Genomic DNA, 27,995 nt, shown 5'->3' with positions numbered 1-27,995 from the left:
TCGAAGTTCTTAGATATTTCGAAAAAACGATAGAAACGCGACATAGAATGAAGAAATTGTTGTCTAGTTATGCACATGGCACATACATTGTTAATTACTACATTTTTAATTCAATCATTTTTTTTTGAATCTTGCTTTGATCAAAAAAACAAGAAATTTCAAAAACGCTAATCGGGTGGTTGTAAAAGAAAGATGAAGACGACGTCATCTTTCACTCACATGTTTGTGGCATTCAAGATGGCGGCGGATACTCCGCATATTTCTTGTGGACGTGACTTCTTCTCCGTCCCTGATTTATCACAAGCATTAAACTCTAGCGCTTCAGATAAGTAAGTAATGATTTCATATCAACCTCCTGCCATTTTCTTCTTGGTAGTACGTTAAATGTTTATTTAGCGTATTTTGAACAATGAACAAACATTGCCATTCACCCGTTATAGATTTCACTTTATTTGCCTGCCAATTGCTCACCCACGATTTAAACGAGAATTCATTAAACCAGTGTGTCTGAGAAGTCGACCTTTTACGAGGTCAGACCTCCTGTTACCTAGTCAAGGTGAGTTGACCGTTAACTCGTTTTCAAACTTGTCATTAATTATTAATAATAAACTTTGAGTGGCATAAGTCATTACAGCAGTATAAATAGATTTTTATAAACCACAAGTAAGTCTTTTATGGCTATTTGACGAAAGTTGGCCCTGTTTAATGACAGTTATAAAATGCCCTGCCCCATAAACTGAACGGTCATATGTACTTACGTATATGATTCAGACTTGAAAGTATACACTGATCACCTGAATGTGCTGTGTGCAATATGAATTTCTGGAAGGTACTAGGCTTTTATTCATGTGCATGCCAAGTTTGAATCTCGGGAATGCTGTTTACATACTTTCCAGCCTAAAAGGCATTCTGTCATTGTAAACTATTTGCCGAAGACACCCCAATCTTTACAAAGTATACATGTTTGTAGATGAAGATGGTCCAGGTTAGTAGAGTCCTGAGAAGGACTGTTTATGATGTGGTTGACTGACGTTCTGACAACCTTAGTGGTGGTCATCTTTAGAGTCGAGGTTGTTAAGATGTCAGTCAACATCAACACGAACACTGCTTCTCAGGACTCTACCAACCAGGGCGATCTACATCTACAAAAATGTAACAATCCCCCCGTGCTTAAACCATTCACTTTATAAAGTATATCATGCTTTACATTGATTGGGGGTATGCTTTTGACAGTTCATGTGGAAGATTTTTGGTGTAAAATTAAGTTATACGAGGATTGCAGTCTTGTCTACCCTACATATGTACATGAATACATTTGTATGTACATCAATGTACCTCTTATGTAATAATGTTATGTTCAGGTTTATGTTTAGTTACATTTTTTAAATGTAGATTGTCCAGGTTGGTATCGTCCTGAGAAGGACTGTTTTTGTTGTTGTTGACTGACGTTTTGACAACCCTAGCGGTAGTCATCTTCAGAATCAAAATGAAGATGACTACCACTTTTGACTCTGAAGATGACTGCTGCTAAAGTTGTTGAAACGTCAGTCAACAACAACAAAAACAGTCCTTCTCAGGACTATACCGACCTGACGATGTACATCTACAAATATGTAACGATACTCCAGGGTTCAAACCATTTGCTTTTTATGTTTAGCATTAGTTATCACATTAGCTGGTGTATGCATGTGGTAGAATACTTTATAATTTCATGGAAAAAGATTTTCACTTTCAGATGATGTCTTTTTCATTATAGAGAGGCATTGTCATGAGTTATTTAGGTAGCTCTTAATAAAGAGCATTGACAACCGTACAACCTTACTCTTATATTACATCAGACTTATCTATGAAGCAATAACAATGTAATATATACTTGTGTATGGTAATTATATTGTATTTATCAAATCAACAATGCAGATTGGAATACGCTTGTGGTTGGCAAGGTCTCACCATGGATAAACACAGACTCGAATAACGATGTTGAAAGAAAGAACTCAGAACAAGTAGGGAAAAAAATGATAGTTGGTGTACTTGTAATTGAGCATTTATAAGTCCAACTTCCAATCTGGTTGATTTTGGCATTGTGTGTTTGTGTCATGGAGAAAGAATAATCTTTTAAGGATGACTTGTAAGATTAAAGCTTTACTCTTAGGAATGTATTTTATTATTTGTTAAGGCATTACTTCAGGAGATAGCCTATGCTGTTCACCTTGGTCTACCTGCAATTTTGGTCAATCTTACAAAACAACCTTGTACGAATCTTGCGGCCATCATCAATGGGATCTGCTTTGATTCTCATGTACAACAGGTGTCGTATAGCGTACTTTCAATGAATTTTAAATGTTTCACAGCATGCTCTAAGATTCTTGAACTACTATTAATGAGATTTCATGTAGTCATTATCATGACATATCCTTAGCTAACCATGAAGTACCTTTGTTGCACACTTTGTATATCCCTAAATGTCCTTAGACAACATTCATCAGCAGTTGCCACAATATCCTACCGTATCCCATCATATCCACATGTGTCTCATATGATGGTGGACTGTGTCCTATATTATCCATATTGTGTTCTATGTTATTCAAAATACATCCAATATTATTTGCGATATTTCTCTTGAAATTCTGTATATTACCTTCAATTTTGGTATGCATAGTTTTGGATTCGAGTGCCAATGAAGAGCCCGGCCAATGAAATCGACAGGTCCTTATTTGAAGATGGAAAAATTAGTAAGGTATTTTTGTGCCCATTACTAAATCTTTTACTTTGAATAAAAGATGTTTACTGCGTTTACACAAACCAAAAAGAACCTTTGCGAAAGCATATTTGCACGTGCTCAAGTTATGAGTCAAAAGGCAGTGGGCATTTTTGGAAACTTTTCACTGTCCTTGCATTTCTTTTATATATTTTCATGTTTCACGGGTTAATTATTAAACTTTTATTGTTTTGAAGAAATCCGAAGAAGATAGCGACACGTGGGAATGGTATGTGACGTCATATGGGTTTTTTCTTAAATATACGTAAGCTCAATGTGATTATATTTTGTGTTTAGGTGGAATTCCTTCAGAACATTATGTCACAACACTAGAAAAGTTGGACTTGGTAAAGCATTGTCAGTTATGATAACTTTTGTTTAATTTTAATGACGTTCAGTTTCGTGTTTTCATTCCATTTGTCTGAAAGCTCTTGAAATCAGCAATGAATTGCCAACTGAGAAAGAAATCAAGCGATGGCTTGGCGAACCAATCAGGACGTTGATTATACCTACAAGAATTTTTTTGACCAATAAGAAAGGTGCTCTTATGAATGTATCGCATATGAAGTCATACATGGATGATGTCATATGTTTTTGACGTCACTTTCTATGTCAACAACCAAGCAAAGTAAATTAATAGAAGTCAATTCCTGTTATAGGTTATCCAGTTCTTTCCAGATCGCATCAACAATTTATTAGACATTTATTTAAGGTGGGTATGCAGTGAAGGCGACTACCGCTGAGGTTGCCGAAACGTCAGTCATCATCAACAACAACAGTCCTTCACAGGTCTCTACCAACCTGGACGATCTACATTCACAAACATTTGTAACGATATTCTTGGGTTCAAACCATTTACTTCATGTTGTATTTCATGTTTATTGTTAGCGAGCTTAATTTTTTCGATTTTTTTAGTTCAATGTGCAGTTCGTCATATCCGGATCAAATAAGATGCGGAATAAAGGAATGATTACGTATTATCAATATTTGGATCATCTATATTTGGTTTGTGCTTCTATTTCTTAATTTAGCGAACTTTCAGTTTACATTTTACCGTTTTCCAAATACTGCAAAAAATGTTTGGAGAATATGTTTGCTTGATGACCGACGGTACACACAGATTTCAGAAAAAAACTTTGACAAAGTCAATTCTCATGCAAGACTAGTGTAAATACGTACAGGCTATATAAATCACTGCTCTTAAATACTGCCCCGAAAAGCGTATTTGCCATATCGATGGGGCAACTATAGTCGGGATAGTTCTGCACAACTAGATTTGGTATGAATACGTACAGCTGAAACCACTTGATTCGTGATGTTTATCCTACACAAGATGAGATCATCACACTAGTTCTGGTATGAGTATAAATCGAAACACTCTAAGTAACACTTGACAGACTTTGACACTGTTGTGCTGTCCAATGAAATTCATTGCGTTGTTTTGCTCCCCTTTGTTAACTTCTTTTTAACTATCAAGGCTTTCCTTGTTGTTAACAATGAAAGATTTGCTTAACAAAGCAACAACTAATGTCAGCCGTGAAATACCGAGGCGTTTCTAACAACTTAAAGACAGACTAGGCCAGTTCTCGTTTCGTTTGTGTTCGCTGTACAAGTCCTCGATGACGGAAATTTCCGATGTTAAACCGAAAGGAACACGAACGCAGTGTTACACGTTACTTTTGAGCTTTACTGCGTGTATGAGGTTTATTTAAAGTGGCTTTACGTATTTCCTTCATCTTCTAGACAAGACCACCTTTAGACTGCTACAGTCAGTTCTCCAAAGGCTACGAAGATTATTTACAATGTCCTTTACAGGTTCGTGTTGTACACATGTTTTATAAAGAAATGCTCAAATGTGACGACTGTGTATTTTTGAATTCAGCCTCTTATGGACAATCTTGAATCACAAACGTATGAAGTGTTTGAAAAAGATCCCGTCAAGTACAATCAATATCAAGAGGTATCCCCCATTAACATTTTGTTGAGTCTTCAAACATCGTTCTGCATTCAGCATTTCCTGTTGTTCATCTACGTAGGCTATAAGACAGGCGCTCATTGACCGTGTATCGGATAAAAGTATAGAGTCGGCAGTCACGTGAGTTTCTACCAGTCAGCGTTGAACTGTATTATAAACTGGAACGCTAACCTTGCCGCCATCTTTGAAACCGAAATGGAAGATAGTTTCTTTGGTTTTAGAGGTTTCCTGATATTTATTGAAACAATCAACCACCATACTCACGATATACGTATCGTAGCACAAATTGTCATCTTAGGTTTTACCGCATGGGCTCTGGTAAACAACCATAAATCTCAGATAAAAAATGCGTCTTAACGTACTTCAAAATGGCTTATAGCACTAGTATTGGTGTTAGCGTCCCAGTTTATATACAGTTCAGTTTCAGCCATACTGTATTTGTCATATCTCGTGATGTTTTTCCGTCAGGGTAGTGATGGTTGTCGGAGCGGGTCGTGGCCCACTCGTCAGAGCTTCGTTTGCCGCCAGTAAAGCATGCGGTCATGCCATAAAAGTTTACGCGATCGAGAAAAATCCAAACGCTGTTGTGACGTAAGTAGGATTTTCATTCGAGATTGTTGGAAATATTTTTTATCAAAAACTTTATTGTGCTTGATTTTCTTTATTTCTTATTCACCCCAAATTACAGTTGACCAATCACCGTTTGCAAAAAGAGCACGTGATACGACTTTGTTTCATCCCCACCTGTCCCCTCCTAAGTTCCTTTTGCGACATACTGCTTAAATAGCTTTAGATTCATGAGTGATGTTTTTGATGTTTTTTCATAAGATTGCTCACACTTAAACAAGAGGAATGGGGCGATAACGTGATTGTCGTGTCCTCGGACATGCGCGAATGGAATGCTCCTGAAAAGGTATTTAAAATTTCTGTCTAGTCGTTGTCATCTTCAGAATTAGATGACGAAACTAACGTTGACGTGGACGATCGACATCTGCAAATGTGGATGATTTATTGTTTAACTTTTTCTTTCAAAGGCAGACATCTTGGTCAGTGAACTGTTGGGGTCATTTGGGGATAATGAATTATCGCCGGAGTGTCTGGATGGTGCTCAACGCTTTTTAAAGGGTACATGTAGGGATATCTGTAATAACGTAAATTACTTTGACCTTCAGAAAGTGATGTAGCCAGCCCGCAAGTTTTAGTTCAGCTATGTAAGTTTCAGGTCGTTGGTGTTGTTCATTTCTTTAGAACTCTGTTATTTTTACAATTAATGAACACAGAAAAATTTACATTGTGCATCAAACTTGCTGGCTCGCTTCGCCACTGCCTTCAGTCTTCCTCAAGATCTCTTGCGTAGAGGAATATTAAGAGTTCTTTATTTTATCAATATAAAAAAACAACAATTACATTAATTTTGTATTATTAGATTTTGTACCGAACAATGTTCGCGCTTATGTATGAGATGTTTTGTCCTAAATGGAGGAAATATCCTTTCGTAGTTACATCTACACAATTAGAAAATCTTTTAAATAAAAACGAATTAAATTATGAAATAATTGTTTATATGCTTTGCAGATGATGGCATATCAATCCCAGAATCCTATACTTCATATTTGGCGCCATTGTCGTCGGCCAAACTTCATTACGAAGTATCTCAATGTCGCGAACCAAATAAAGGACCACAGGTTTGTTGATGAACCAGAACCGAGTATATTTAATATACATACGTAGTGGTTTGAGTTTTCATGGAAAAGTACGCTTGGTCTGTCTTTTAGTTAAAAAGTACTTAACATATCTTGGAAAAGTATGCTCGGTCTGTCTTTTAGTTAGAAAGCTTTTAATATATCTTGGAAAAGTACGCTTGGTCTGTCTTTTAGTTAGAAAGCTTTTAATATATCTTGGAAAAGTACGCTTGGTCTGTCTTTTAGTTAGAAAGCTTTTAATATATCTTGGAAATGTACGCTTGGTCTGTCTTTTAGTTAGAAAGCTTTTAATATATCTTGGAAAAGTACGCTTGGTCTGTCTTTTAGTTAGAAAGCTTTTAATATATCTTGGAAATGTACGCTTGGTCTGTCTTTTTGTTAGAAAGCACTTAATATATCTTGGAAAAGTGCGCTTTGTCCGTCTTTTAGTTAGAAAGCTTTTAATATATCTTGGAAATGTACGCTTGGTCTGTCTTTTAGTTAGAAAGCTTTTAATATATCTTGAAAAGTACGCTTGGTCTGTCTTTTAGTTAGAAAGCTTTTAATATATCTTGGAAATGTACGCTTGGTCTGTCTTTTTGTTAGAAAGCTTTTAATATATCTTGGAAAAGTGCGCTTGGTCTGTCTTTTAGTTAGAAATCTTTTAATATATCTTGGAAAAGTACGCTTGGTCTGTCTTTTTGTTAGAAAGTACTTAATGCATCTTGGAAATGTACACTTGGTCTGTCTTTTAGTTAGAAAGTACTTAATACATACATCGATAGTAAACCTTCTGTTAGAATCACATGGTTTGACAAACCTTTGTTCATAAACCTTGCTGTTCAAATGTGAATAGTTTCTTTTTTCATTTTGCAGTATTTTAGTTTGAACGACAATTTCTCCATTGACCAGTCACTTTTCTCTATGCTTTCTAATATTGTTCAAATTTTCATAAAATGAATTGTTCGTTGTTTTTTTTCAGGCCCCATTTGAAACACCTTACGTTGTGAGACTTTGTAATGTTGACATTGTCGCTGAACCCAAGGCTTGTTTTCATTTCTCCCATCCAAATAAAGGTTTGTAAGAATTTACACTCTTAAAGAATCATTGTCGACCACAATGCAACGCGCGCTCATATGATCTTCGTTGCCATTTTTTTGGTCCAATAAATAGACTCACTGTATCAGTTTATAATCCGTGGATATTCTATGCATCTTTTGTGGATGTATAAAAATTTGTGTTGTTTTTGGATGAAAAAGGATTTTCAGGAGCTTGCTAGTGATTTTTTTCATAAACGTATCTGTTTGGGTGATTTTATAATCATTCAAACTATAGCTACCTCAACGGTTAAAAACATGCCTAAAAGAGGAAGACCAAAACTTGGTATGTTGGTAGACTTCGTATAACTTTTAGAAGTCGTACAAAGAGTGTATGAGGAAGACCATCGTGTTTTGGAAGGAATTATAAACGCATATAAACAAACAATCGACGCGCGTTGCATTGTGGTCGACAATGATTCTTTAAGATACAAACAAATCCTTCGATCAACTATTCATTATTTGTGGTAAACAACTCTACTAAGTTCACTTGACTCTGAAGATGACTCTCGAAATGTCAATCAACATCAAAACCAGCAGTCCTTCTCAGGATTCTACTAACCTGGACGATCTACATCTACAAACATGTAACGATACTCCCGGGTTCAAACCATTCACTGTAAACCACAGTTTTAGTGAATATACAGTAAAGCTACCTCCAATGAATTTTTTCGCGCCACGAACATCATATCACGCATGTGATTACCATAGTGGCAGCCAGTCAATTGCTTTTTTTGACCAATAGAAATGATGAAATGGCTAACGGCAGCCAGTAAACTAATTAAATATACAGCAGCCAGTTGCACAAGAAGTGGAGCTACTGTATATTTCCTATACTGTGCTGTGAACAACTCTCTTGTTCTGTGTATTTTTATACAATCTCTCCTGATCTTTTAGATGTCCCCATCGACAACAGCCGTGCGGCAACAATTGATTATCAAATGCAGAACTCCTGTCTTATACATGGTTTTGCCGGTTTCTTTCGAACGGTTTTGTACAAAGATTTATTTTTAAGTAAGTTGAACTATCCATGGTCTTTATCGCATGATCATTTGAGCATTTCACCGAAACCTAGGCTGTATCAAATTAGGAATTTTCTCTTGTATAAAATTTTTGCACAAGGAAGCAGATTCCAAATAATGATATTCAAGAATTGAATTGAACACAAGGCGTAGCTAAAATTAAGTGTAAATTTTCCATTTTTATTTTTCAAAACCCTCTTCAGACATAAAGAAACATAGTACTTTATTACGGTACAAATATAATACACAGTGAGATAAAGTTAAGTATATACGTATCTGAATATTTGAGTTACGTAAATTGAGTTAAACATGAGTCTTCTTTTCGGAGTATGCTTCATATTAGAGTGACTTTAGCAAAAACGACGTTTCGTCCAAGACGCCGTGAAAGTGGCGTGACATGCGCCTTTTACTTCCGGTTCAATCTACGACGGCAGTCGTCTTGACGACGACGACGTGAAAACATACAATTTGGCCTCGTATCGACGACGGCTGAAACAAACTTAATTTTCAGACAAAAATAAGGAAATATCCTTGATATTTGCATGTTAAAAGATTATATAGGCCTACATATATTCATTTAAAAAAAAAATGCGAATATTTTATTTCCTAAAGCGAAAAAAGCAAACAAATAAACAACCCGGGTTCTGCTCTGATTTCGGGGGCTTCCTCGGAGTCAAAACAATTTTAGTCACAAAGCCGTATGTCGATGATTTTGCTTTTATTTCTAATTTTATTGATATGAATATACAGCAGTATATTTTTGATATCAAAAAATTAGTTTAAAATGATCGGAAAACACGATTCAGCGGAAAAAATGACAAAATGGATGAAACCTGTTTCATACCATCATTTGGCGAAGTCCTACAAAAGGTTTGCTAAGTCGCAAATACTTTACGACGTGGTGGCGTCCTAGACCCAGATCCCTCGCGAAAATTTGACGACGTCTAGAGTCTAAGACTTAGACGAAACGTCGTGTTTGCTAAATCACTCTATTATACTACATAAAGTCGACTGGTTATAGTCGTGATAGTACGTATCTGAAGAAGTTTGAAATAAAATCAAAATTTTACACTTGATTTTAGCTTCGTGCCTTGTTTGATTCAAATGTTGGATTTTAAGGTGGCTTTAATCTGCAGAGTCTGTTTCTTTGTGTATATATATATATAAAAACTTATAAAACCATAATTATATATATATCCATAATTTATATATATCCATAATTTCTTAAAAGCACGATGGATATCAGACATTTTAAATGAACGACGAGTTTTTTTATCGTAAACATGTTTCGGCATGCTTATGCCATCTTCAGTACATCGAATGAAGGTGATTAGCTATTTACAGGATATATATATATGTATGTGACTATCGTTAAGTGTATTAAATTACAAAATTAGTGTTAGATATTATATTATATTTAACCTGTAATATAATATAATATCTAACACTTTAATACACTTAACGATAGTCACATACATATATATATATCCTGTAAATAGCTAATCACCTTCATTCGATGTACTGAAGATGGCATAAGCATGCCGAAACATATTTACGATAAAAAAACTCGTCGTTCATTTAAAATGTCTGATATATATATATATTTTAATTTTCGGTTGAACGTAGGTTCTTGTAATAATTCTATAATAATTCTAAAATATTAATATGTTTTGTGTATGCTTTATGTTTCTTTAACATATGATATTTTATCTAGTTTTAATTGAGTTTTTTCCTTATTTTGAAAAAAACATTGTATCGTGTTTTGCTTGAGATTTTCTTATTTTGAAAGGCATCGTTCCCGAAGATCATTCAGAAGGAATGTTCAGTTGGTTTCCTATTTTTTTCCCAGTTCAGGTAACGTGTGTGGGTTATTTAACTTGCTTTCCCTTTGCTTTGTAAAGCAGTCGCGTTTGCACAGCGCACTTGCAATTTGATCATGCGCATTACACTCCAAACGATGAATAGCTTAATGTTGTAAATTGTAAATGATGTTTGAAAAACAATATGGCGGCATACGGAAAAGTTTGAGCAAGTTTGGACAATGTAAATTTCGTATAGTTTATAGCAGATGCAAAAATTTTGGCAAGTAATAAGAGATAAGAACAATTTAAAGTTCTATACAGGCTATTTGATTTGCCCCTGACCTACAGTAAAACTCAGAAGTAACTTAACACTGCGCTCGCGTTCCATTTGCGTTTCGAAAGCGTTCCAAAAAATATAGGGGACACGTTCTGAACACGTGCCCAGTTTTTCAAATAAACGTTGGTATAACATAGAAAATTTCCTAAATTGAACACTTGTATAGCGATTATAAATGATGATTTACAGATCAATGATCGTATGGGCCAACAACGCGTTCTGATACGCGCTTCATCTTAAGTCGAACGCATTTGGAACACATTTTTGAACACATTTTTGAACGAGCTCGGAACACGTTTTCGGTAAACATCTGAGCGGTACTGTATTCTAAATGCTGTTTATTATCTACGAAACGATCGTATATGAGCCGTTGATAAAAGTCATTACTCAACAGCGGTATTATACATCACGTGGTAGAGTGCATGCGCTGTATCATATTTTCATATGTCCTTTTCAGCATCCAATCTACTTGCCAGAGAACTCCTTCTTACGTGTTCATTGCTGGCGAAAGGTTTCACGGACCAAGATCTGGTACGAATGGTGTATTTCAAAACCACACACCATTCCTATACATAATCCTTGTGGAAGATCGACTTTCATCGGGCTCTAACTCATTTTATGTACCGTCTTCTTTCAACGGATGAAAACAAGTTGCCAAAAACTGCACTGAACACTTTCGAATCGAATGGAGTGCACATTTAAACACTGGTTTTCAATGAACATTTTTAAGTATGGTCGGAATCGCTTGTTGACACTTCGTCTTCAAGATAGTTCGGCTTGTATAAAATGTTAGATTGTATTTTATCTGTAATATTGCACAGTAAATTGTAGAGTTAACGGATGTAGCATTTTTTTCGTAGTTGTGAAATAGATATTTCTCCATCAAAAGTTCGTAATATCTCTTGCACCATACTTTATGTAAGAAAGAAATTAAGATGCTTACTACGTATGTTTGCACTGGTTTATGAAAACCTAACCTTTGGGAGATTCGAGAGCAGATCAGCGAATCAGCGGTTTACGCATGCTCAAAAGTTCTCACAAACGTCTTCGAGGTTTGCATAAGCCTGTGCAAACACGAAAAACACCTCTTTTACGAAAGTATAAGTTGTGAGAGATGTGCAGCGCAAGTCGTTTTCTTAGCACATTTTTACCGTCTGATCCACAGTCTATAAAGGACGTTTTCCTATCCATGGTGGGATTTTTTTGACACGCCACGTTTAGTTTTATTCTATCAATTAACCTTAATTATGGGTGAATGCAAATTGTAACAATAACAAAATATCAATCTTTACTTAGCTATAGAAATATCAATTGAGCGCACATTTCATTCTACACAATCTTCGACGTTCCAACAAGCATCAATGAGATCACCAACCTTAAAAAGAGAGATCAAAATGTAGCTGAATGGGCTTTGAATATAATCTTCGACATCACCTACCTTCGTTACCAAAGATTGATGTGATGAGAAGTGATGGTGAAATATTGACCACCATCCTCAAGGCCCCGCTTTTGAAAGCATAGACCAATTTCAGGTAGATGTGGATTTTAGTTGAATCAAAATATTCGTCATTTTCTACAACAGCAACAACATACGCAAATGGTTGCCATTTGTCTTTATTTAAAAAGTATGCCAATGCTCCAGGTCACCGGAAACGAGAACTATGTCATTCTCAAGTTTTACTTTGACTGCATCTTGGAACATAGCTTCTCAGTTGGAAATATCCAATTTTACCGAATTGTGGATACATTTTAAAATGACGCCATATGTGTTTGTGGTTCGAGCTTTAATAATATCATTTTCTCCATCAACCCCATAAGAAAGCTCTTGACTTGCTTTATTCGAACTCTAAGCAAGGGTCTCAATATCATTTATAGCAAGCTCCTGAAAATTTTCCTTTTCCCTTATGTCAATTTTTATTATATATATTTGTATATTCAAGACCAATCTTGTATTGTTTCAGAGAAACAGCCAATTTGTAAAAGTTCACGAAAGTCTTCGAAAAAATACGACAAGTTCACAAAGTAAGTTTCGATATCTACTGACATTACCCTGCATGTATCATGGAATAATAGAATTATTTTTGAAGAAGAACATGGTTAATGTATATTACTGGTTAATGTAATCTTTGTGCCATGCCTTTGTATATATCTCCACTTTTATGTCTACTCTTGTATTTGCTGTTGTGTCTACCTTTATGTCTACCTTGAAGAATACGTTTGTGTTTATGCCTTTATGTCGGCCTTTTTACCCTTGTGTGTTACCTTTGTGCCTATTTTTCATGTTTTTTATGTATACCGTTTCTTACCTTTTTCTCTTCCTTTGTTTTCATTTTTTGTGTCTGCCTCTACGTCTACCATATGCATCGAAACATCCATGTGCAAAACCTTAAGTTGCAATAGTTGCTTTAACATCGTGACTTGTATATTGACAATTTTTACGAGAATATTTTCACAGCTTCTTAACAGTTTCTTTAAGTAAGTCGTATCCACTGACGAGTAAAACAAACTACAACACTTTAGAAATATTTCCGTTACTTACAATAGAAACTTGACCAAATTACATGAATCCATTCATACTTACTTTCATCGGCATTTCTGTATTTATAGTCGTTTTCAATGGATTTTGAAGTAATCTTTGCCACATCTTCTGTTGTATAGACGAGTCAATCAGCAAGCAAATCACTCTTATTTATGTAATAATTTAAACATTGTGAAAGAGCTTTTAAAACTGCTAAGTTTTGACTTCGTTATCACATTTTAAACATATACATAGTCGACCTTTATATTTTACTCAAGTTTGAATTAAAATCTTATTCCGCAGTTCCACTACAAAATATTTCACACGGTTCTCAGGCTCCTTGTGATATGCAAACTACAATGTCATCTGAATGAATGTCATAATTTTCAGCATCTCTTTCCACGCATACACAAATGACACAACTCTATTCTTTGTGCTTGCTTGGTTTAAGTTAATTTACTTAAATGTCAAAATTAGTTTTGACATAACATAGCGAAATTATTCCCTTTGGGAAAACCTCTTCAATCTAAAGTTAGTTCAAGTCCTCAAATTTTTCTCATCCTTTAACTCTTAGGTCTACTTAAAATGTCGAACTTTACATGACCCGAACGCATTTAAAACAAAAGATAATTAGGACGTTCATCTCATTTTCTTTTGTCTTTAATGCATTCTGTGCACGTAAAGTTGTTGTTTGAAACAGGCCTTACATATCTTTACTTTCTAATTGCTTACTCTTGACTTACGCTACATGTCTTCCCACACTTAGCTAAGGACAGTGGAATTGTAATAAGGTGACTTAACGTCAAAAATCACTTAAAAATTTGAAAGAACAGATTAGACGGTGCAGCATTTTTATGAAATGAAGTTGACATAACTGTCTAGCTTTATTACAGACATTTAGATCGACTTTAATGTTTACATGTTACAGAATGCATGTAAAGAAGAAATTCTTGAAGTCGCGTCTCATATTTTAAGAACAACAAGAAAAGATAATTGAAAGCAATCTTTGAAAACAATTAACAAAAAAATACGCACTTGCTCCTAATTTTCAATGAACAAATACACTGGATTGCATATTTTATAATATGTAATGAAATGAAATCATTGTGAGAAGTTTCATCATTAATTTTTACGTAAATTGTTCTTTATAACTCTGGTTACTTTCCTTTTCCTATCCTGTGGAACAATATCTTATATTGCAACCTGGTGTCCCATTAATTTTATAAACATAAAATGAACCACAGTTGAGAACTTTTATAGTACGTCTCCACCAGCAACACTTTTTATTAAGAGAAAAACAAACAGTACGTTCAACAATCCCATCATTCACTCCAGCATGACCTCCTGTTAAATGTCCCGGAACAACTGTACCACAACGTTTGTCACCTTGCTTTACACATCCTGTGAACATTTTGGTTCCAGCACTTCCACCAAATCTATGCCAACCAGACAATGATGAATCACAGTAGCGGTCATATGACGTATAGTCATATCTTCTGTTGGACTCTTTTAACCACTTGTACTGACCTCCACATACTAAAAGTTTTAATTGAATCCAAGGAATTGTTCCATTTAAGTATTAAAATCTGCTACTGTTTTTGCTACTATCCATCTGCAAGTTTAATCCACTGATAAAAAATCGTTTGCTCAACATACCAATATGGATGAATGCTATTAAAACCATGGCATAATTCTATTTTTAAGCTTATTAACCCTTTAGGAAGTGATTCAAACGTTGACTTGGTTCTCATTTCGTTCGATGATTTTTGCAAATCTGCTACAATACCACTTTAAAAATACTCACAGCAGCGTTTGTTTTTTACTAGAATGATAAACACTTTCAGTATGTATCTTGTCGCATGCGTTGTTTGTTGCGGTGCACGAGTTTCACAAACATTTTGGTGCACGTACATAGCACGTACGCCTTGGTGTTAAATTGAATTCAAGTTAAAACTTTAATTTTCTATAGTTCAAAGAGACGGCTATTCCCAACTACTTTTCCCAACTTTAATTTTCACACACTGTTTATTTCGTCATTTGCATGCTTTTGTAGACAACAAACACGCCAAAATCTCTCATTTCCTCGGCAATTGACATAAAAAATGACTACTGCTAGGGATGTCAAAACGTCCGCCAAGACTGAAGTAACATGGACGATCTACATCTAGCGAAACGAACACGCAAAAGGACTCCTGGGTTTGAATCATTCACTCCATTTACTTCGTTAATCTTTATGTATCTTTAATGTAGCTATTTTGCAGTGACCTAGCTAGCTCGATAATGGGAGGGGGTATGATAAGATATTTATGTTCTGCCGTATTAAGTTTCTTTGAAATCGGTTGTTTTTATTACAACACGTATATATGAATACTGGCTCCCCAATCATCGATACTAGTACACCACAATGAAAAATAAAACGTTCATGAATTAATGACTGAAAATATGACTAAAACCACCAAAACTTACCTAAATTGATTTTGTTGTAGTTTGGTTTAGAGAAAACCAATTTTGTCTTCAATTTTGCATTTTCATTTTTAATCTTTTTCAGTTCAGCAGAAATTATTTTGAAATCATTTTGCAGCTTTTCATTGCTCAAATTCATTTTACGTTTCCACTCAGCGTCTGTTGCCTCAATTTTTTTCATCAGTTTATTAAATTTTGCTTCCAATTTTTTGTTGACCTTGCAGTAAAGAAATAAAAGTTTATAAGTGAAGTCTAACATCATTGACTTGTTTTTTTTTGCAAAACTAGGCTGGTGTGATATCAAATTATAGAATTCTCAAACTGTTATAACTACTGCATATTTACCTCCATTTCCTGTGAAAGTATGTTCCATGTTTTGTTTGATCTTACATAAAGTTTCTTTTCATCCAGACGATATTCCAGTAATCCCGGTATTTTAGGAACTTTCTGTTCAGTTTTGTTGTCAGGGACAACAACAACCTTAAAATAAAGCAAACACGTTTATATATTATTTTCTTCAGTATTTTTATTATTCGTTGTTCTTTTGTCTATATGTTTACATTCTTACCCCACTGTTTAAACGTAGTTTGTTTTCTTGCTGACATCTTCCCTAAAACAATCAACAAAATAACCATTCATCTTTATTTACAATAAACTTAATTCTCAAACGCTCTTTGATTTAACTACAACCGTATAACAGTGTCACCTTCTTAGGAGCTGCAGAATCTCCTTTTAAGATGTACCATTGCATCTGACCAAATTCATCTTCACTTTGATACTCCATACATTTGTTCCACAGTCGTTTGGGAAGATTGGATCTCACCCAGATCCAGGTATAGATATTTTTACTGTTGATTATCGATCCACCATTGATGGCGTCACATTTTGTACCACAGTAATTATCTGTTCCTCCCGGTGGACCAAAACATCCACAACACTGATGTAAAACATACAAAAATGACAGATTTATTTCAATTTAATATTACCATTTACTGTCACTTACTGTTCCGTCATAACATCCAAGATAAGCTGTGGAATTATGAAATACTCCTGATCTTGAATTTGACGCACTGTAACTGTTTAAAGTTTGATTTTAGTTTTATACCTTAACGATAAAAAGATACAGACGCTAACCTAAAAGCTGCATTAAATTGAAACTTGATTGGTTTTTGACCTTTTAGATGTAAATATCCTGAACCACTGCAAGGTTTCTTTAGGCATTCATTCATCATCGACTATAAAAAATGAACAAAAACCTGCTGTTGTTTAAACTTTTTTCAAAAAATTGAATGATAATTTTTTTACCCATCCAACTTTAATGTGAGAGCCAGTGTTGGGTCCAAACACTGAACACTTAAAAGATCTTGTTGTTATCTTTTCTGTTATTAAATCTTTAACGTAAGCTATGTCTCCAATTCCTGGCATTTGATGACTGCAACCACGATCAGTAATCATTAAGTTTTTCAGTTTCCTGGTTTGTCGCAGTCTGTAAAACCTGGCAAAAACATTATTCTTTGATGAAGTTTTATGTCTACATAACATCACTTGTACTTGAATTGAAAAAAATATGGAAATACCATTTAATTAGATTTGAACAGTTTTTAAATTTTTACTCTACCAATGAGATTTTGTATCATCAAACGAGTCACTTGTAGACAACTGTATTCTAAAATCCAATATGGGAGCGTCTCCTAGTTGACTTGTCCAATATTTGCCTTTGCTAAATGGATGAACGGGCTTATCTATTGACGGTATGTCCCACGTGACAGCATCATATTTTCTTGCAACGAGCGTAAATCCACCACCATCTGTCTTCATGTCACACCATACCTTAAATAAAGACGCATATTATTCAAATCATAACAAATATGACGCCATCATATTTTGATGATCCCACATTTACCTTTCGTTTGTTACTGCCTCCGAAATCTATCCAATAATATCCATCTTGAACATCTTCTTCTCGATTTAAAATATCTGCGCAATCGTAGCCTGGATTTAAATATTCACCAACAAACGCCTTTCCTTGTGATTTAAATAAATAGAAGGAATACATAAAGTTAAATAGACCACTTTGGCGGTTAGATTTGAATAAAAACACGTGCTCGCTAAGTGAAAAACTCGGACAAACATGGCGGAAAGTCATAACAATGACTAATTTGCTATATGAAATAGAAATATTTTTCGCTCTCTTGCAAATGTAGCGGCGAATCAAACTTAGTCATAGTTGTTGTGCGTCAACAGATATACGATGTGAGTAAGCACAGCAACTCGTTACAAGCTAACCACACAAGCCCGACCACAAAGCATGAAAGCACTATAACGCGCTTAGAAAGAACTAAGTCATCCCACTATTACGTGCAGGATATGACGGAGAACACTCCCTTTAGTTACTATATAAATGCACGACAAAATATAGAATAGGACAAGATATAGAATAGGACAAAATATAGAATAGGACAAAATATAAGCGCTAAAATGGAAGAAAGGTTACGTGAAGATAAATTCAAAGCTATGAAACTGCCAGAATTAAAAAGTTACTTGCAGAGTAGAGGTATAACCGTAAGTAGTTATCTGAGGCCGTATTCCATTATTTTAGCCTACACTGGTTTTTGGCCATCATTTCACCATGGTAGGAAAAGCAACATTTGCTATATTGCATGTGTTCCTTTAAAGCATGTAATGTTACAATAGTAACCAATTTCATATTTAGGCATATTCTTGTTCTGGACTCTTTAACTTGGGATAAAGAAGACAAGAAATCTACATTTGAATATATTTCACAGTAATTGTTTTTCCATTGCACTATGCCTACTCTCATTGCTATGTTACTGTTGGATAAGAATTTTTACTTTTCATTCTGAAGATATTTGGACTACACCTTTCAAAAGCACAGCATCAAAAGAAAGCATCGTTCTCATCATATGTTAAAAGTGAGTTCTTATCATACCACCAATAAAATATATTGTGCAAATAAATCTTGCTATATGCATTATTTGGTAAGTCCCACAGCAGGAAATCTCTTCAAACCTCTGTGCTGTTTTTGTATCACTTTTTATTAAATACTTTTTGAAGGTAATTATGGAAACTACATGTTTCTTCAAGTTAGAGCCTAATAATAGGAAAGATGTACTCAATGCAATAACATAGGGAAGAGTGCTTACTTTTTCAATCTCACAACATTTTTTAGGATATTGAAAAATATGAGAAATGTCCCAATGATTTCATTCTCATGGAACATAAACGGTTCAGTAACAAGGATGCAACAATGGAAAGAAATAAATGGCACAGAACTTTGCACACATTGTTTACTCTGCATTGATCTAAGTTTATTAACACAAAGGAATATTTTATTGTATATTTTTTAAAGCTTCTATATACAATGTTTTTAAGGTGATGCAATAATCTGTGGTTGCAAATTAACCAATGCTGCACAGATAGACACAACAGAATCAATATATGATTTCATTGTTAATGGGACTACACCTTGTAATATACTAAATGACTTCAGTCGTTGAATAATTCTTTCAATGTGAATCCTCTTTGTAGCTACTCTCCTTGTCATTGTTGTTGCACCAGTGCCAACATTACCTTTATGCATAATTGAAGGTGAAATTAAACGGACATGTTGAAGGGCAAGTAAATCCTGGATATTAAATCCTTTGTCAGCCATGACTTCATCCCCTGCAGCTAACTCTTCCAAAAATCCACATCTCTTGATGATTTCCTTGTCGCTTATGCAACCACTGAACAATGTAGAGATATAGTTGATATGTAGAAGCGGTGACATGGAAATAAATAGTTTGAAGGTATTTCTGCCTTTGTAGTTACTATGTGTCCGACATTGACTTGAAGGAAGAGAAGGTTTTTGTATATAGAATTCTGTGCAATCAATTATTGCACGAAGACATGGATTAGATTCGTAAACTTTAGGCCGGGTTATTCCTTCCATGTCTTTCAAAGTGGTAAATGGAATAAATAACTTTAATTCCTTCTCAAGAAACTTCACCCATGTCAAAAATATGCTGCTACCAACAGTTTCTGACATTCCAAATAAATCACATAACATCTTGAGACTAGGGAATCTTTTGATCCTGACCAATGTGAATATAAATTGCTCATAAACTGAAAGTTTAGCCCATGTAGAAGTTTTGTGGATCTATAAAATGATTAAGTGCTTATCATTCATTACACATAGGTAGCTATTAACTGCATTACACAACTATTAACTTGAGTATTTACTTGAGCAATATGTATGATTATATATTACTGTACCCTAGCACTGCTCTTTTTTTCTTGTTTATATTTTGCTGTTTTCTTCACTTTCCATTTGATAAGCCTGGAAGCCTTTGCTTTCACGAACTCAAAAAGTATTTTCAACATTTCACCTGGTAGGCCTACAGATAAATAAATTCAGAGTAGCTCACAAAGTCCTTTATTATTTCCACTAGCTTTTTTAGTTATAATCAACAAAGTAAAAAATGAAATTTTATACCTGTATAATGGGCTGAATCATTAACCACATTTTCTAAAAACATGCATTTCTGTATATTGCTGGTGTTAACCAATGACTCAGTCGCATAAGTTTTAAGATGTTCATGAGTTAGGTTGGTTTGAACAGCAGCATCTTTTTTCTTTAAAACAAGAAGTTCGTCTTGGTCCTCTTGGATATCACGGGATGTTGTACTATTCTCACATAAGGATAGGAGGTGTCAGCTACGTCTCTTTTAGCGTGTTCCCTTTCGCTCAAGCAAAGAAGAGCCTCTGCTGCATCGTTTTTGTAGATTGACGCTCGTTTTGGTGGCGGATTATATACCCTCGTCATTGTTTTTTTTCATTTTCCCGTTAGTTTTCTTCTCTATATGAATTTAAAATGAATGTATAAGCTTATAAAACGTTCAGCAAGCTTTCGTATAATTCACACATTTATGACAAAAAAGCAGTCAACACTTACATTCTCAATACTTTGTATCGCTGAAATAGGGTCTGGGTTATCTACAGTAGGACCATTTTCTCCCACAAAATGAAGACTGCAAATATAACTGTCTTTCGTACACACAAATCTGTCACCTCGATGACACGCACGAATCCAGCGCTCTCGCTTGTTGCTATGGTATTTCTCCCCAGGAAAATGTAAAAAAAATACTTTGCTTCTACTTGCGTCTCGTTTTAAACGATCAGGATACCGCGAATCGCTTTTGCAGGTTCCCCAAGCGCACCTCTTCGTCGTAACCATTGTTATAAAATTACTCCGCCACGTATCGTTATTATTATTGCATTATATTTAATCATACGAGTTTACATTGAATTTTGCTATGCTCTATTAATCTCTTGTCCTATTCTATATTTTGTCCTATTCTATATCTTGTCCTATTCTATATCTTGTCCTATTCTATATTTTGTCGTGCATTTATATAGTAACTAAAGGGAGTGTTCTCCGTCATATCCTGCACGTAATAATGGGATGACTTAGTTCTTTCTAAGCGCGTTATAGTGCTTTCATGCTTTGTGGTTGGGCTTGTGTGGTTAGCTTGTAACGAGTTGCTGTGCTTACTCACATCGTTTATCTGTTGACGCACAACAACTATGACTAAGTTTGATTCGCCGCTACATTTGCAAGAGAGCGAAAAATATTTCTATTTCATATAGCAAATTAGTCATTGTTATGACTTAGTATTGTTATGACTTTCCGCCATGTTTGTCGAGTTTTTCACTTAGCGAGCACGTGTTTTATTCAAATAAAACCGCCAAAGTGGTCTATTAGTATCATATTACGGCATCTGATTTCTGAAAAGGTCAAAGAATCATTTAAAACATTCTTTTTCATGTCATCTCCATATTTATCTATCAACTTCCGGTTCTTTTTATGTTAAAACCAACCATCCAAAGGCTTCCATAAGTATTTTCCATTTTCTTTACTGCAAATCCACAGTTTTGTTTCATCGTTTCTGTCTTTTACAGAATACACTTGAAATGCTTTAGTTTGATTACAGGAGCCTGGGTCATAGTCATCGACATTCACGACGCTCTAAAGATGTCAGTATAAAACATAAAATTTATTTCGTTGTTTTTCTAAAGAAATACCTAAAGTTTACTTCTTTTGTAGCTAAATTACTTACCACACTTACGGACATTGGAATTATAATGACGCTAAATAAGGTCAAAATGTAAAGAACCAAACGATTTATAGAATTCATAATATGGAAATTCTTGCTGGTCGTTGTTAGAGAATCTTTATGGCAAAACGTCCGTAATAATATATGCGTTTTTCTTGAAAAATTTCTCTTAGTTTTTATTTTGAACCTCGACGCATAGAGTTTAAATAGACGTTTACTGAAACGTGATCTATGTTGTAGTGAAGACTGTAAAGTCGGTAAATAATATGATCATATAGTGTTACAGTTGATTAGTTTTAAATGAGATTACTATAACTAAAACCATCTGTTGTTAATATTAAAATCAGATCACGCAAACTGAACCACAAAACATTGTAAGTTTTCAATTTTATCTTTTCCGGACTGCAAGAAGACGTTCTGATCTACGACCATCTATCAAATGGTATTGAGAAATTTTTATATTGGCCAATTTTTTGGTTTTCATATCCATAGAAGACGTCATCACGAATAAAACGTAAAGTCTAATTCATCACTGTTCTACGTCACGAAGGCGCGCAATATTAAGATCAGTTCGAGCGTAGATTTCACAGCAATCAGTTACAAAAAGCAACCGCCCTTTATAGGATAAGTGAAGCAATGACTGCAATGAGTGAATCACTCAGGTTAATGCAGCAAACGTCAGTATCCTTTTCAGTAGAGTCTATTCTTAAGAAGAAAGCAAGTGCTTTAATCCCTGAACCAGTATATGACGCTGATTGTGAAATCTTGTTGGCACAAAACGAAGAACCTTCGACCAAGCGCAATTCTGAAGCAGAATAACTAGCAGTTGACCCGTTGCTGGAAGAGATTTCGCAGACTCTGGACGAAAGTGACAAAATTTCACCAATTGTCAACGAGAAACTCGCTTCAATTATCAACCAGCGTTGGCTGAATAAGCTGAGCGACGAGCAATTGAAGGAAAAACGGGCTAAATGTTTTAGGCCTTAGACCTGCGATCGCCTTATTGTACCTAAGGTAAACACCAAAATTTGGGGAAAATTAGACCGCACAGCTAGAGGGCGTGATTTACAATTGAGTGCCATTCAATCAGCCCTGACGACTGTCGGTCATATAGCAGCACAAACCACCAATGATCTGTTGGTTGCCCGCAATAACAGAAGCGAACTAAATACCGATAATCGTGTTCGTATGAACGCTGATATCATAGCGATCCTGGGATATGTAAGTTTTGAATTGTCTCAACGACGACGTGACGCTATACGTCCCAATCTCCATCGAGAATTTAGTACTTTATGCCGTTCGCATGTTCCCGTTACGAAATATTTGTTTGCAGATGAATTGCAAACCCAAATTAATCACATTCGCACATCCAACAAGTTTTGGCAACGCGACAACAAGCTTTTCTCATACCACTTGGCAGCAACATTCCAAAGAAGAGAAATGACAATGGCGCCCTTTTTTATCCCGTCATCAGGGCAACACCCCATATCGGTCGAAAAAGAACCAATTCGGGAAGAAACGATCGGACATAATGAACGATCGCAAGTAGAAAACACTGAATTTTTAAGAAACTTTAAGACTTTACAGGTAAACCAGTATTTTTCTTTTGTAACCACGCTAATAGCGTATTTGGATGAAAGCTTGGAGACCTATCAGGCTTGCAGCATATCAAATTTTTTAAGAGCATGGGAAACACTTACCTCTGATAAGGAAATCTTAGAGACAGTGTCCGGACAAAAAAGTGAATTTGACACAATTCCGATTCAAAGAGCTTTAACCAAGCAAATACAGCTACCCAAGGTTGAAATGACAGTATTGATTTAGAAATTAATAAATTACGCAAAAAAGGCGTTTTGCAAAATCTCACCCTGAATCAGGGGAATTTGTATCTCCAATTTTCACTTGCCCCAAAAAAGACGGTTCTTTTCGCATGATTCTTTATCTGAAATCCTTAAACAGGCATTTCAGATATCACCATTTTAAAATGGAGTGTGTTTGGTCAGCTATTAAGCTTATGAAACCAAATTGTTTCATGGCATCCATTGATCTTAAAGATGCTTACTATTCCGTACTTATTCACCCAGCATATCAAAAATTCCTCAAATTTTGGTGGAGAGGGCAACTATATAAATTTGTCTGTTTTCCAAACGGCCTAGCCATCTGCCTACGAAAATTTACAAAACTCCTGAAACCTGTTTTTTCTAATTTACGTCAAAAAGAGCATATTTCGGTTAGATTTATTGATGATACTTGGCTGACATCCGACACATATGTTTCCTGTGTTCGGAATATTCGAGATACCATCTGTTTATTTAGTGAAGTGGGGTTTTACGTATATCCGGATAAGTCAGTTTTAGTTCTCTCACAATTACATTTTTGGGTTTCCGACTCAACTCAGTTCTTATGCGAATATCTGTGACGACGGAACGAGCTGAGAAGATAAAACGCATGTGTCATGAGCTGCTACAAGCTTCTAACCCAAAAATAAGGGATGTTTCTCGGGTTTTGGGCACTCTAACTTCGAGTCTCCCGGGCGTAATGTACGGTCAGTTGCATTATCGCTAGCTGGAAATGGATAAAAGCGATGCCCTTAACTTAAACCGGGGTAATATTGAAAAGACAATGACCCTGTCTTCAGAGGCCATACGTAATTTACGATGGTGGCAGTCATCAATATGCACGTATAACAGGCAGATTACTCACAATGAACCTAGCATATGCCTAACAACAGATGCGTCGTTGACAGGGTGGGGCTGCTCTCTAAATGGTGTATGTGCTGGGGGTAACTGTACGCCCTTGGAGGCTCCCAATCATACAAATTATTTGGAAATTCTTGCGGTATTGTTTGCCCTTGAGTCGTTTTCTTCAGAACTAAAAGGTCAACATGTTAAGGCATTAATTGATAATACTACCGCTGTAGCTTGCATTAATCAAATGGGCACACGCCACTCGAGGTCTATTTACAAGTTAACATTCAAATCTGGAGCTGCTGCATTTCGTATTATATTTGGTTGACAGCAGCGCACATTCCAGGATTACAAAATGTCACTGCGGATCGAGAATCTCGAATATCACGTAGAAAAACAGAATGGCAGTTGAACAAGACTCTGTTTACGTGTGCCATTCCAAAACTAGACGTAACTTCAAACATTGATTTGTTTGCGTCAAGGTTGATTAATCAAGTGAAACCTATGTTTCATACCAACCTGACTCGTATGCTATATCTGTCAACGCCTTTACGATATCGTGGGCCAACTATACATTTTATGCCTTCCCGCCTTTTAGCATAATTTCGCAAGTGTTACAAAAGTTAGTACAAGATAAAAGGACAGGACTAGTCTCAGTCCCTAAATGGCCAACACAAAGTTGGTGGCCAGCATTAATGCAGATGTTAATAGCACATCCTGTTGTTTTACCTTGAGGAAGAATGACCTTAACTCTTCCAGCTCATCCGGATCAAATCCACCCTCTCAATACAAAACTGGAGCTACTACTTTGCCCTTTATCGGGGAACTCCTCTCTGATATAGGCATTTCACCAGAGGCTTCTCAAATCCAGCAGTCTTGGCGGACCGGTACCAAGAAGCAATATTTTACATACCTTAACCGTTGGCGACAATGTTGAAAAGCAAACAATGTCGATCCTGTCACATCCTGTAGAAGAGGGGGTTAATTTTCTTACAAAATTATACCAGGAAGGTTTATCCTACAGTAGTATTTATACTGCAAGGAGCACCTTATATACTATCCTAATGCTACCAAGTGGCATCTCGTTTGGTACACATCCACTCGTTGCTAGGATTGTTAAAGGTGTATTTGTTGCAAGACCAGCTCTTGCTAGATATGCCATGGTCTGAGACGTTTCAGTGGTATTCAAATATCTTTGAAATCACCACCCTCTGAAAGATCTTAGTTTGAAATCATTAACACTAAAAACAGTAATGCTTTTAGTTTTATTATCTGGTCAGCGATGCCAAACACTTCATGCATTGGATAGTTCTTATATGGAGAAGAAGAGCGAATAGTTTTTCATGTGCACCAACTGCTTAAAACATCTAAAGCTGGTAAGCATGCTGCTCCTTTAGAATTTCGGGCTTATCCACCAGAGCCTGGGTTATGTGTATTCAATTACTTGTCCCATTATCAAAACGCCACTGCACCCATACGAAATGGTGCAGGACAACTCCTATTGAGCTTTCAAAAACCTTATCATTCGGTCACTTCAGCGACAATTTCAAGATGGTTAAAATACGTGTTAAAGGATGCTGGTATAAATACTGAGCCTTACAGTGCACACAGTACTAGAACTGCATCAACTTCTGCGGCAAACGCATTGAATGTTTCTATGGACACTATTATGAATGCAGCTACATGGCGTAATGAACAAACTTTTCAAACATTTTATAACAAACCAATTGAGGCGAAGAACTTTGGCAATGATATATTTTCAGCTATTTGTGAGACATGAATTGTGAAATTTCAATTATATTATTTTGTTATTAGTTATTGCTCATGTCCACATTGCTTTAAAATCTCACATGACTTCCTAGTGACGTAGAACAGTGACTTACCTGAAGTCGAAGTTTGATTGAAATTCTATGATTTACTGTTCAGGAACTAGGAAGTCACCCACCCAACTACTAACTTACTTCTTTTCAAATGATACTAAGTACTACTTGCCTCCCGATATGTATGTGGACGTTCGCAAACTTTTAAAAACTGATCTTAATATCGCGCGCTCTATCTTACATGACGTCCTAGTTCCTGAACAGTAACTCATAGAATTTTAATCAAACTTTGACTTCAGGTAAGTCTCGTTTAATTTTCCATTTTATGTGCTTATTGTGCACACTTATATCTTGGGACCACATTAATAACTTGCTTTTGCAGTACTCCCCACAACATTATGTAAGAAAGTATTAGTTGTGAGAGATGTGCAGCGAAAATCGTTTTCTTAGCACATTTTACCGTCTGGTCCACAGTCTATAAGGAACGTTTTGCTATCCGTGGTGAGAATTTTTTGACGCACACGTATAGTTTTATTTTGACGCACACGTATAGTTTTATTTTGACACACACGTATAGTTTTATTTTGACACACACGTATAGTTTTATTTTGACGCACACGTATAGTTTTATTTTGACACACACGTATAGTTTTATTTTGACACACACGTATAGTTTTATTTTGACACACACGTATAGTTTTATTTTGACACACGTATAGTTTTATTTTGACACACACGTATAGTTTTATTGACGCACACGTATAGTTTTATTTTGACGCACACGTATAGTTTTATTTTGACGCACACGTATAGTTTTATTTTGACACACACGTATAGTTTTATTTTGACGCACACGTATAGTTTTATTTTGACACACGTATAGTTTTATTTTGACACACACGTATAGTTTTATTTTGACGCACACGTATAGTTTTATTTTGACGCACACGTATAGCTTTATTTTGACACACACGTATAGTTTTATTTTGACACACACGTATAGTTTTATTTTGACACACACGTAGTTTTATTTTGACACACACGTATAGTTTTATTTTGACGCACACGTATAGTTTTATTTTGACGCACACGTATAGTTTTATTTTGACACACGTATAGTTTTATTTTGAGACATACGTATAGTTTTATTTTGACGCACACGTATAGTTTTATTTTGACGCACACGTATAGTTTTATTTTGACACACACGTATAGTTTTATTTTGACACACGTATAGTTTTATTTTGACACACACGTATAGTTTTATTTTGACACACACGTATAGTTTTATTTTGACACACACGTATAGTTTTATTTTGACACACACGTATAGTTTTATTTTGACACATACGTATAGTTTTATTTTGACGCACACGTATAGTTTTATTCCATCAATTAACCTCAATTATGGGTGAATGAAAATTGTAACAATAACAAAATATTAATCTTTACTTAGCTATTTAAAAATCAATTGAGCGCAGATTTCATTCTACACCAGGACACAATCTTCGACGTTCCAACAAGCATCAACGAGATCACCAACCTTAAAAAGAGAGATCAAAATGTAGCTGACTGGGATTTAAATGTGACCTTGGACATCACCTACCTTCGTTACCAAAGATTGATGTGATGAGAAGTGATGATGAAACATTGACCACCATCCTCAAGTCCCAGCTTTTGAAAGCATAAACCAATTTCAGGTAGATGTGGATTTTAGT

General features: G+C 35.4%; 5 protein-coding genes and 1 long non-coding RNA gene across 9 annotated transcripts; 4 read left to right on the top strand and 2 right to left on the bottom strand.

Annotated features, from left to right (window-relative positions):
• Window positions 1-9: 9 nt before the first annotated feature.
• On the top strand, window positions 10-11,561 carry LOC124437431 (protein arginine N-methyltransferase 5-like). Its single transcript, XM_046987408.1, has 21 exons — window positions 10-329; window positions 441-556; window positions 1,918-2,003; window positions 2,177-2,308; window positions 2,660-2,737; window positions 2,956-2,987; window positions 3,056-3,105; window positions 3,187-3,297; window positions 3,418-3,470; window positions 3,674-3,763; window positions 4,502-4,573; window positions 4,641-4,718; window positions 4,795-4,853; window positions 5,202-5,324; window positions 5,562-5,646; window positions 5,768-5,858; window positions 6,309-6,418; window positions 7,398-7,491; window positions 8,410-8,526; window positions 10,324-10,388; window positions 11,131-11,561. Exons 1-21 carry the CDS (start codon window positions 193-195, stop codon window positions 11,281-11,283), a joined length of 1,932 nt encoding a protein of 643 aa, XP_046843364.1. The 5' UTR covers window positions 10-192; the 3' UTR covers window positions 11,284-11,561.
• Window positions 11,562-11,949: 388 nt separating this feature from the next.
• On the top strand, window positions 11,950-12,907 carry LOC124437443. The gene is made up of 2 exons (XR_006945687.1): window positions 11,950-12,205; window positions 12,635-12,907. It is a non-coding gene; the product is annotated as an uncharacterized LOC124437443 (long non-coding RNA).
• A 1,133-nt stretch (window positions 12,908-14,040) lies between these two features.
• Window positions 14,041-22,406, bottom strand: LOC124437432. 2 transcript variants are annotated; one of them, XM_046987409.1, is made up of 12 exons: window positions 21,774-22,390; window positions 21,535-21,682; window positions 17,558-17,679; window positions 17,273-17,484; window positions 16,960-17,149; window positions 16,789-16,889; window positions 16,658-16,730; window positions 16,361-16,591; window positions 16,223-16,264; window positions 16,000-16,134; window positions 15,658-15,871; window positions 14,041-14,727 (listed from the first exon to the last, which is right to left on the bottom strand). In XM_046987409.1, the coding sequence occupies exons 1-12, from the start codon at window positions 21,849-21,851 to the stop codon at window positions 14,363-14,365; spliced, it is 1,911 nt and encodes a 636-aa protein (XP_046843365.1). In that variant the 5' UTR covers window positions 21,852-22,390; the 3' UTR covers window positions 14,041-14,362. The 2 variants fall into 2 exon arrangements, with proteins under 2 accessions (XP_046843365.1, XP_046843366.1); XM_046987410.1 differs by having other exon boundaries at window positions 14,570-15,013; window positions 21,774-22,406.
• On the top strand, window positions 18,118-19,129 carry LOC124437440. Of its 2 annotated transcripts, none has more exons than XM_046987418.1 (4): window positions 18,118-18,143; window positions 18,521-18,587; window positions 18,658-18,729; window positions 18,845-19,129. In XM_046987418.1, the coding sequence occupies exons 1-4, from the start codon at window positions 18,133-18,135 to the stop codon at window positions 18,974-18,976; spliced, it is 282 nt and encodes a 93-aa protein (XP_046843374.1). In that variant the 5' UTR covers window positions 18,118-18,132; the 3' UTR covers window positions 18,977-19,129. The 2 variants fall into 2 exon arrangements, with proteins under 2 accessions (XP_046843374.1, XP_046843373.1); XM_046987417.1 differs by lacking the exon at window positions 18,118-18,143 and adding an exon at window positions 18,300-18,439.
• Window positions 18,962-20,941, bottom strand: LOC124437435. Its single transcript, XM_046987413.1, has 4 exons — window positions 20,609-20,941; window positions 20,150-20,512; window positions 19,930-20,051; window positions 18,962-19,813 (listed from the first exon to the last, which is right to left on the bottom strand). Exons 2-4 carry the CDS (start codon window positions 20,190-20,192, stop codon window positions 19,043-19,045), a joined length of 936 nt encoding a protein of 311 aa, XP_046843369.1. The 5' UTR covers window positions 20,193-20,512; window positions 20,609-20,941; the 3' UTR covers window positions 18,962-19,042.
• LOC124437439 lies at window positions 22,183-27,961 on the top strand. Of its 2 annotated transcripts, none has more exons than XR_006945684.1 (2): window positions 22,183-22,212; window positions 27,776-27,961. XR_006945684.1 is itself a non-coding variant. In XM_046987416.1 (2 exons), exons 1-2 carry the CDS (start codon window positions 22,959-22,961, stop codon window positions 27,905-27,907), a joined length of 531 nt encoding a protein of 176 aa, XP_046843372.1. In that variant the 5' UTR covers window positions 22,640-22,958; the 3' UTR covers window positions 27,908-27,961. The 2 variants fall into 2 exon arrangements, 1 of the variants encoding a protein (XP_046843372.1); XM_046987416.1 differs by lacking the exon at window positions 22,183-22,212 and adding an exon at window positions 22,640-23,357.
• The last annotated feature ends 34 nt before the right edge of the window (window positions 27,962-27,995 follow it).

Source organism: Xenia sp. Carnegie-2017, unplaced genomic scaffold, assembly GCF_021976095.1.
Source record: "Xenia sp. Carnegie-2017 unplaced genomic scaffold, XeniaSp_v1 HiC_scaffold_16, whole genome shotgun sequence".
NCBI classification, from domain to species: domain Eukaryota; kingdom Metazoa; phylum Cnidaria; class Anthozoa; order Malacalcyonacea; family Xeniidae; genus Xenia; species Xenia sp. Carnegie-2017.
The sequence above is the reverse complement of the archived record's forward strand: the minus strand, read 5'-3'. Positions and strand labels throughout refer to the sequence as shown.

Bases quoted from the DNA above. Each gene is read 5' to 3' on its own strand.
- LOC124437431 (XM_046987408.1), top strand. From the start codon at position 193: ATGAAGACGACGTCATCTTTCACTCACATGTTTGTGGCATTCAAGATG. The intron at 3,106-3,186 runs GTAAAGCATTGT...TTTGTCTGAAAG, and splicing joins CACTAGAAAAGTTGGACTTG to CTCTTGAAATCAGCAATGAA. The intron at 4,719-4,794 runs GTATCCCCCATT...TCATCTACGTAG, and splicing joins AGTACAATCAATATCAAGAG to GCTATAAGACAGGCGCTCAT.
- LOC124437432 (XM_046987409.1), bottom strand. From the start codon at position 21,851: ATGAATTCTATAAATCGTTTGGTTCTTTACATTTTGACCTTATTTAGC. The intron at 17,150-17,272 runs GTAGAGTAAAAA...TGTTTTTGCCAG, and splicing joins GATGATACAAAATCTCATTG to GTTTTACAGACTGCGACAAA. The intron at 16,731-16,788 runs GTTAGCGTCTGT...AACTTTAAACAG, and splicing joins CAATTTAATGCAGCTTTTAG to TTACAGTGCGTCAAATTCAA.
- LOC124437439 (XM_046987416.1), top strand. From the start codon at position 22,959: ATGAACGCTGATATCATAGCGATCCTGGGATATGTAAGTTTTGAATTG. The intron at 23,358-27,775 runs GTAAACCAGTAT...ATTCTACACCAG, and splicing joins GAAACTTTAAGACTTTACAG to GACACAATCTTCGACGTTCC.
- LOC124437440 (XM_046987417.1), top strand. From the start codon at position 18,315: ATGTGTTCCTTTAAAGCATGTAATGTTACAATAGTAACCAATTTCATA. The intron at 18,588-18,657 runs GTGAGTTCTTAT...ATTATTTGGTAA, and splicing joins GTTCTCATCATATGTTAAAA to GTCCCACAGCAGGAAATCTC. The intron at 18,730-18,844 runs GTAATTATGGAA...AACATTTTTTAG, and splicing joins TTATTAAATACTTTTTGAAG to GATATTGAAAAATATGAGAA.
- LOC124437435 (XM_046987413.1), bottom strand. From the start codon at position 20,192: ATGTTTTTAGAAAATGTGGTTAATGATTCAGCCCATTATACAG. The intron at 20,052-20,149 runs GTATAAAATTTC...ATTTATCTGTAG, and splicing joins TGATTCAGCCCATTATACAG to GCCTACCAGGTGAAATGTTG. The intron at 19,814-19,929 runs GTACAGTAATAT...ATCATTTTATAG, and splicing joins AAAAAAAGAGCAGTGCTAGG to ATCCACAAAACTTCTACATG.